The 9,569-nt window shown below is 35.3% G+C and overlaps 1 protein-coding gene across 3 annotated transcripts; it reads right to left on the bottom strand.

Moving 5' to 3' along the window:
- Positions 1 to 3,454: 3,454 nt before the first annotated feature.
- On the bottom strand, positions 3,455 to 7,434 carry LOC141403707 (uncharacterized). Of its 3 annotated transcripts, XR_012412883.1 has the most exons (5): positions 4,158 to 7,397; positions 3,910 to 4,097; positions 3,771 to 3,836; positions 3,630 to 3,675; positions 3,455 to 3,592 (listed from the first exon to the last, which is right to left on the bottom strand). XR_012412883.1 is itself a non-coding variant. In XM_073986529.1 (4 exons), the coding sequence occupies exons 1-3, from the start codon at positions 4,983 to 4,985 to the stop codon at positions 3,791 to 3,793; spliced, it is 1,062 nt and encodes a 353-aa protein (XP_073842630.1). In that variant the 5' UTR covers positions 4,986 to 7,397; the 3' UTR covers positions 3,455 to 3,675; positions 3,771 to 3,790. The 3 variants fall into 3 exon arrangements, 2 of the variants coding, with proteins under 2 accessions (XP_073842630.1, XP_073842631.1); XM_073986529.1 differs by having other exon boundaries at positions 3,455 to 3,675; XM_073986530.1 differs by having other exon boundaries at positions 3,455 to 3,836; positions 4,158 to 7,434.
- Positions 7,435 to 9,569: the final 2,135 nt, after the last annotated feature.

Here is a 9,569-nt window from a genome sequence, read left to right as displayed (position 1 = left end):
TAAAATCGTTATTAATTCCACATTTTATATGCAAATATGATACAATTTATGGGGATTACTATACCGAAGAAAGATTTAAAAATAACAAAACAAATTTTTAATTTATTCCGTCATTTAGGTATAGATGGCGCCTGTGTGGGTGGCAAAGTCCGTATTCGTACACCTAGAAGCTCTATATATTTGTTGTATTTATGGATTTTTAAAGCAAAATACCACCAATTGTTGTTTTCTTCTTTTAGAGTGCCTGTGCTGTAGAAAAATGTAAAAATAACGATAATTTAACTAAACATTTTGCATGAATAAAAAGTCGGACGAACATCCGAAATACTTAAGAAATATGTATGTCATAGAAACGATTAACTATGGCAATTTTTTCTCGAATTTTGAACGGAAAAAGCTAATAGCAGTCCTTCTGCAATAATATTCAAGGTCTTATATGAAAATAAATGTTATCAGCGTTCGGAAATGCAACGAAACGCAATCCGGGTTAAGGAAACGCAAAGACATGTTTTGGTTTCTACGTCGTAAAAATCGCAATTTCGGTCTTAAATTGGGCACAAGATGTATTGAAGTTTTAGAATAGGGTTTCGAAAATCATTTTATATCGAAAACTGTGAGAAATTATGAGGAGCAATTAAACTGTAAAAGTCTTTATACCGTCTCCGTGCGACTGAAATTTTACGCTTACTATCACGAGGGTTATGATTGATAAAATTGCAAAAACAATGATTTTAATTTGTAGAAAATTATATTTCTTTACCAAACGGTCCTACAGGAATGCATAAATGTCAAAAGAATTAAGTAAATTTGCCAAGAAAGAACGTGGGGTAACCTATTGAAGAAATGCATTATTTTCGGGGTAATTTTCGCCCTTAATTATCTATTTTTTCTCGTAATTTCCGATATTTCTTGACATAACAAGTTTTTAGAAGCCCTATTCTTATACTTCAATACATTTTTTACCAAATATAAAACAGAACTTGCGATTTTTACGACATAGAAACCAAAAATGGCTTTACGTTACCTTAGCCGGGATTACGTTTCGTTGCATTTCCGAACGCTGACAACATTTATTTTCCTAGGAGACCCAAAATATTGTTGCAAATATGGAATTAATAAAGATTTTATTCATTTTTGAAGTTTGTACGAATATGAACTTTGCATACTGTATTGATAAAATTGGAATGTTATCCCAAACCCCATTTTTTCAGCGCCTAAAGTTCAAATTATCCTTTCAGAATGTTTAAATAATACATCTTATCCTTAATTCCTTCGATAAAGACACGATTTCCTAGACCGGAAGCACTCATACAACCCCATATCATAATAGAGTCTGCTATGTGCTTTACGGTTGGAATTGTGTGTTTAGGGTCAAAGGCCGCATTTGCTGTACGCCAGACGTGCAAATCAGATAATTCCGATAATGATGAAGAGGACAACCAAGATAATTCCGATGATGAAGAAATTGCCACAACATCGGCTGCAGCTGTCAAAATGAAATTAAAACTTAATAAATCCGTTAGCCACACCAACACCATCGTCCTCGGCTCCGCCTGTGAGTGCTTCAACCAGTAAAAAACAAACCAGACGCACACCATATCGGATGATGATGACGATGATATGGATTAGCTACCACTTGGAGTGGTATTCTCTCTGCAGCAGCAGCAACAACAGCATCAAACGGATGAATCAAATCACAAGAGTTCTTAGGATTCTTTAGGATTTGCTGTCCATTGAAAAACACTACTCTTATTTCCTTACTTCCTCTCAATGTGTTTAGGTTCGAGTCTCTTAATTTATAAAAAAAAACTTCTTTGAAAAGTAGAATAGGTTCATTTTTTCCTCAAACTTTTACAATTGATATCTCTCTCTCTTCTTCCCCAGAAATCAAGTTTTATAAACCTGGTTTGGGGGTAGTCACATTCTCTAAAATTTAACTTTATTTTAAATTATTTCCACCCAATCTTGAAAATTATTACCATGTCCCCCACGTATACTAAAACTAATTATGATGCCCCATAAAACAAACAAAAAAATGCATCCATTATCAAGTCTTATCAGAATTTCAATGCAACAACAAGTAAAAAAAAGAAACTTTCACAAAATTATCACTAATAATCAATATAAAATAATATACAAAAATTGTTGTTTTTATTTATATCCAAACGCCGACTCTTTGTAATAAGTACAAAGTTTAAGGGTAAACATAACCGAAATTAACCTCGAAACCCCAAATCGTTACTGCAGTTTTAATTGATATCTGTTGTATTTGCAGTATTATTTTGTTAGGGGACCTAGAGTAACATTTGATGTAGAACGTTTATTCCTTTGACACCAAACCTCTAAAATGAGGTCTTGAAGAGAATATGACTTCAACCGAAATTAACCTCAAAATCCCAAATTGTTTCTGCAGTTTTAATTGATATCTGTTAGACTAATTCCGTTCTTTTGCTTGGAGACCTAGAGTAAAATTTAATGTAGAACATCCATTCCTTTGAAATCAAAACCCTAACATGAAGTCTTGAGGAGAATGTTCAAACAATCGAAATTAACCTCAAAGACAGGAATTGTTATTGCAGTTTTAATTTATATCAGTTAGGCTAACAGCTTTCTTTTGCTTGGGGTCCTATAGTAAAATTTCATGCTGAACACTTCTTTCTTTGACACCAAACCCCTAAACTGAAGTCTTGGGGAGAAATTACCAGCAACCGAAATTAACCTCAAAATCCTAAATTGTTACCGCAGTTTTTACTGATATCTGTTAGACTAATTCCGTTCTTTTGCTTGGAGACCTAGAGTAAAATTTAATGTAGAACATCCATTCCTTTGAAATCAAAACCCTAACATGAAGTCTTGAGGAGAATGTTCAAACAATCGAAATTAACCTCAAAGACAGGAATTGTTATTGCAGTTTTAATTTATATCAGTTAGGCTAACAGCTTTCTTTTGCTTGGGGTCCTATAGTAAAATTTCATGCTGAACACTTCTTTCTTTGACACCAAACCCCTAAACTGAAGTCTTGGGGAGAAATTACCAGCAACCGAAATTAACCTCAAAATCCTAAATTGTTACCGCAGTTTTTACTGATATCTGTTAGGCTAACAGCTTTCTTTTGCTTGGGGACCTATAGCAGAATTTGATGTAGAACATTTATTCCTTTGACATCAAAGCCCTAAAATGAAGTCTTACGGCAAAAATTCCAACAATCGAAATTAACCTCATAATCCCAAATTGTTACTGCAGTTTTAATTGATATCTGTTAGACTAACAACGATGATACGTAAACCACTTATATATCTGACATTGCCTTCATCGGGACTTTCAACAATTTTACCATCTTCATCTATACCGGAATATTGCAGCGTGGCTCCGAGCAGGGAATCTACCAAAGAACCAAATAATCCAGCCAAACCACCCCATAATATTAAAGGCCATTGGCACATCGTGACGACGGTTTAGGGTGGTGGTGCAACAAAAAATTTTTATTATTAATATTCATAGTTACATTCTCATAAAACAAAAGAATTAAAATAAAAAACTAAAAAAACAGAACTTCAGAGGTATTACAAATATACAAATGACAAATTTTCTTCAAATAAAAATTAAATTATTATAAAATAGTAAAACTTTTGGATTTAATATACAAATACATAGTACTTATGTACAAATGACAAATTGTCTTCAAATACAACCCTGACATATTTTTTATATTTTTTTAAATGAAGCGAGATAAATGAAAATGAAGTTTAATAAAATATGCGACCTGAAAACAAAAGGAAATTGATGTTTTTCATTTAAAACGTTGAGGATGTACATTTTTCACGTGATCCCTAAGCCTGAAAAAAAATGTAACAATAAAAAAATTAAAAAGTAAGTAAAAATAAATAAAAGTAGACTTTGATAACTTACTCGTAGAACGCTAGGAATGTCGATTGACAAATCGTGCAGGTGAAAGGTTTCGTATGCGTTCTCATATGATTTTCAAATTGGGAGGATCGCAGAAAACCTTTCCCACATTCCTTGCATGAGAATGGCTTCTCAGTGGAATGGGTGGCCATGTGTCTCCTCAAACTAAAGACAGATAATTGTTTCTTACACTAAAAGAAAATACAAATATATGTAATAATATATTTAATAATGTAAAACTTGAAACTAACCACAGTGCACATCACACGATTGTTCTGCTGTTCTTGGCATTTCTGTTTATTGGCATCAATAGAGGCAATCAACATTGGGAATACCCTGTCTATCCCCCCTTCAGCCCCTTCCATCCCTTCAGCCCCTTTATCCCCTTCCATCCCTTCAGCCCCTTCCTCTTCCCTTTCAATATCTTCAACCATGTTGTTATACATTTCAGATACTATAATGTCTTCATCAGTGTCATCAGGTGAGGTGAGAGGGGGTGATTTTGCAAGGGCTGAGGGTTTAGTTGCTGTGGTGGGTGGTGGTGGTGTCTTAGTGGTGGGGGTACTTAGTGGGGGGGGATTTGGCGTATATATACGGTTCATTATGCAGTGAAAAGGTGGTCGTGTACGGGGGGTTGTTGATGAAAGAAATGGTGATGGTAGTGGTAGTTGTGTAGGACGGTGACGGGGTGATGGTGTGGTGGGAAATGGTGTTGGTAGTGTACGGGCGGTACGGGAGGTTGTTGGCGTCATTTTTGGTAGTTGTGTAGGACGGTGACGGGGTGGTGTGGTGGTAAGACGGGTTGATGATGCCATTGTGAGAAATGGTGATGGTGTTGGTAGTGTACGGGCGGTACGGGAGGTCATCATTGGTAGTTGTGTAGGACGGTGAGGGGGTGTTGTTGATGGTGTGGTGGGAAATTGTGTTGGTAGTGTACGGGCGGTACGGGAGGTTGTTGGCGTCATTTTTGGTAGTTGTGTAGGACGGTGACGGGGTGGTGTGGTGGTAAGACGGGTTGATGATGCCATTGTGAGAAATGGTGATGGTGTTGGTAGTGTACGGGCGGCTTTTGATACCATTTGAGGTGGTGGTAGTGCACGACGGGATGCATGCGCTGGTGGTGTTTTTATCCATACCAAATCGGTTTGAGTGGAAGCATTGCGGTGGGTTGCGTTTTTGGTTTGGGTGGATGAATTTGCGGTGGAAGCATTCTCGGTTTGGGTTTGGGTGGATGAATTTGAGGTGGAAGCATTTTGCGGTGGAAGGTGTAGTACATTTGTTAGACTTCCATTTGCATTGAAATCTGGAAATATTATTTAACAAAAATTAGCTATTTATGTGTGACTGAATTCAGTCTAGAAATAAATGTGCCAAATTATATCGAAATCGGTTCAGATTTGGATATAGCTCCGATTTATATTTTACATATTCACAGTGGTGGAGGGTATCATATAGTCGGCCCCGTCCGACTTTGATCCTTTCCTTACTGGTTATTTATAAAAAAGCCTATAGCCAAACGATAACGAAAACATAATTATACATAATACATATACATAATATATATACATAATTCATGTAACACCACGAAATATTCGTCGGAGACGAATACCAATCTGGTATACCAATCTTCATATCTCGACGAGATAAAGCGATTTAGCGATGTGTGTCCGTCCATTAAAAATTGTAAACAAGCTTAAGGCCGCAATTATGGACCGATTGTAACGAATTTTTTAAGGATGTTGGGTTCGGGCCAGAATAGAAATTATTAGTTTTTGGTAGTTTTTGGTGATGATCGTGAAATGTTCAGGGGATGAAATGGACCAAAAATTTTAAACAATGTTTGAGTTTATGATGAAGAAGCGTACAAACCAACGTGAAGATCAGATGATACTTAGCGGCTTAAATGGACTGAAACTTTTGTGTGAAATTGATACAAATTTCAATAACGTAGCGGTAAACAACGGAAGTAGTAGTACTACATAAGTGGGTTTCATTTTAGTTTTTGTGAACTAAATTTTAATTTCCTGCTACAAAAATGTCTTTGTCATGTTAGATAACTTTGTGGTTTTGTTCATAAGTATTATACATTACATCTCTGATATTTGATAAATAAATTTTCACAATCATTGAAAAGAGGTTCCGTGGAGAGGGATTATCAAGGGATAGTGGTATAGGGTATCCCATGGTCGGCTCCGTCCGACTATAGACTTTTCTTACTTGTTTTATAATATACTAGCAAAATCGTATTCGGAAAAGGAATAATCTATATATATAAAAGAGTAAAGTGATGATGTGATCTACAACGCCCAGACGAAACGGCTGAAGCTAGAATTCCCAAATTTTAAGTGAGGGTTAATCTTGGGGCGAAGATGCTCGCTAAGGCTGGGTTTTTGGAAATTCGTCCTAGAAGGATGCGAAAAGCACTAAAATGTACTAAAAATTGTCTCATTTGTGTGGCTTTATAATCAATGCCCAGACGAAACGGATGAAGCTAGAAGCTTGAAATTTTGAGTGTAGGTTGGTGTTGGTATGTAGGCGGATTTCCCTTAACGTTTATACCCTGGTTGAAGAGAACAAACATTGATGTGTAAAAAAACATTGTTGTAGTTTGCGTGCTAAACGAACATTTCTAAAACAAACTGCAAGGATTGCAATTGTCATAGAATAGCTGATTGGCCTGATTGGCTGGATGGTTGGTTAACGGGATAACTGTTTGTTCCATGTTTTCACAATACCAAGGCTGTTAATCAGTAATTCACATATTCACTCCAAGGGATTGGACATTACACCTGCAGCAATGAAACGCAAACGTATTTTTAACTTTGCCTGAATAATTACAACAAAACACTGGAACATGAACTAAGACAGACCCTTCCTGAACTCGCGACAGGTCGCTCTGTTAAGGGGCCTATAAACCTCTCAGATTAGATTAGATTATATACTTGTTCACAAAAGAAATACACCATATCAGATGACGATGATATGGATCAGCTACCACTTGGAGTGGTATTCTTTGAGCAGCAACATCATCAAACGGATGAATCAAATCACAAGAGTTCTTACGATTCTTTAGGATTTGCTCTCCATTGAAAAACACTACTCTATTTCCTTCCTTCCTCTCAATGTGTTTAGGTTCGAGTCTCTTAATTTATAAAAAAAGAATTCTTTGGAAAGTAGAATAGGTTCATTTTTTCCTAAACTTTTACAATTTATATCTCTCTCTTCTCTCTCTCGCAGAAATCAACTTTTATAAACCTGGTTTGGGGTAGTCACATTCTCTAATATTTAACTTTATTTTAAATTATTTCCTCCCAATCTTGAAGAAATTATGATCCCCCATAAAACAAACAAAAAAATATATCCATTATCAAGTCTTACCAGAATTTCAATGCAACAACAAGTAAAAAAAAACTTTCACAAAATTATCACTAACTAGCAAATGCCCGCTACTTCGTATGCGGAAAGGAAACGAAATATATATAAACAATATTTAATACGGGAATGGTGAATACTGGAGATTCTGTTGTACTAAAGGCCTGCGTACATAAGCTGCCTTGCCTGCTTACCTTGCTTACTTCTGATAAAAGAATAAAAAAGAAAAGGGCAACCCAGTTCGAAATTTCCTCGGCCTTCTTTATTCTTTTATATTTATTATGTCAAAAATGAAGCAGGAAAGCAAGGCAATCAGGCAGAGCAGCTTATGTACGCAGGCCTTAAGACCTATTTTTATTACCAATATTTTTTCGATTGTAGTCAGAATTTAAAAAAAAAACATATTTTTTATTTCGAATTTCCAAAACTACGTATCATATTGCAAATTTCAGATTTGACTCCTGGTTTTACCCCTTCACTAACACAGCATTCTCTTCCAGTACGAATTTCCAAACACTAAACTTTATCTCACCCCTTCACAACAAAAATCACGCACATTCACAATTCAAAGTTCTAGCTTTAGCGGTTTCGCCCAGAACCCGAATAGGTCCGTTAAATTTTCGGCCACGTTTTCGTATATCCCCATATAACGGTACCTCTCGACTTAGTGTATTTTTAAAGAAGAACAAATGTATATTGTCCAATCTTCTTTAAATTTGGACCTTGAATACTTAGAGGATATAGAAGTTTAATTTAAAAAATCTCCACTTCAATCCACGTTTATTAGAAGAGATATTTTAAAGATTTAGAGTATTTTGAAGATCTTCTGCACATTTTCCAACCGAAATTCGGAATTTGTGGCATGAAAGGTTATAGAGAACTTCTTTACAAAAAATTGTACTTAATGTGCACCGGTATGTCAACAATATATAACGGAAAATTTTTTGAAGGCATTTCAATTTAGGATTTTTTAATATCAGGGGTAAATACCTTCTAGTTAACAAAATTGTCGCATTGGACCACTTTTTCAAATTTACATACCAAAGCGGTCAGAACAAAAAACATTTTTAGAAAAGATGCTTCACGTTTGACTACTTAAATTCAGTACATTATTTAGAAACTCCTTTGCGTTAACATCAAATCAATGGGGCAATATTCAGTACAATTTTTCAAACTCAGAACTTTGTATCAAACTTTAGAGCGATCTTCATAACAAATATTTTTCAATTTCGTATTTTTTGTACAAATAGCGTATTTTTAAATTATATAATCCCAGCTTTGTTCCTACACCCAACACCAAATTTAGTACCTTAACTATTTAAAATGGTTTTGGTATCAACATGTTACACAACTTTTCCTACACATAGGTAAACGTTTCAAAAATTACTTCCTTATATTCAACATATATTCTAACCCCAATTCAGTTTTCCAGTTCCCCTGAAACCCATTTGAGGACTATTTAGTAGTTTTTGTATAAATAAGTACGAATTTTCAAAACCTCCTCCCTACCTCCACTCTAAACACCAATTGCTAATCTAATACCGAATTTCAAAATTCCAGTTCTACCCTTTATAAAATCACAAATTGAACAAAATTCTATACCATATAGCAAATACCAAAAGGTACCAAATTTTGTACCATTTAGTACTTTTCGTAAACGATTTTCCAAAATGTACTTTCATATCTCAGCTCTATCCGTTCCTCTAAACCCAAATTATAGCCAATGTAGTTCCATTTAGCACTTTTCCATAAGTACGAATTTCCAAAACTACCTCAATCCTACACTCCAACAATAATCTGTTCACGCAAATACAAATTATAGCGAATTTCGTACCATTTAGTACTACTTCGTGCATATTAGTACGATTTTCCAAAGCTACCTCCATATCTCAATTCTATATTCCAACAGTAATCTTAATCCCAAATTTCAGGATTCCAGCTCTTCAAATCCAAATCATACTAAACTCACTACCATTTAGGACGTTTCGACCTTTGGTACATCTTTCTTACTCTTCATCAGTGACCCCCATTCCAAATTTCAGGATTCCGGCCCTATTCGTTAACCTATGCCCAAATTGTACTATATTTAGTACTCTCCATCAGTGACCTTCATTCCAAATTTCAAGATTCCAGCTCATCCGTTCACCCAAACCCAAATTGTACTAAATTTACTACCATTTATTACTTTTCGTACACTTATAGTTCGAATTCCAAAAACCTTTCATTTTTACTCTTCATCAGTGATCCTCATTCCAAATTTCAGGATTCCAGCTCTATCCGTTCACCCAAAT

This window comes from Musca autumnalis, unplaced genomic scaffold, assembly GCF_047663935.1.
Source record: "Musca autumnalis isolate F117 unplaced genomic scaffold, ASM4766393v1 scaffold_4, whole genome shotgun sequence".
In the NCBI taxonomy this organism is placed as follows: domain Eukaryota; kingdom Metazoa; phylum Arthropoda; class Insecta; order Diptera; family Muscidae; genus Musca; species Musca autumnalis.
The sequence above is the reverse complement of the archived record's forward strand: the minus strand, read 5'-3'. Positions and strand labels throughout refer to the sequence as shown.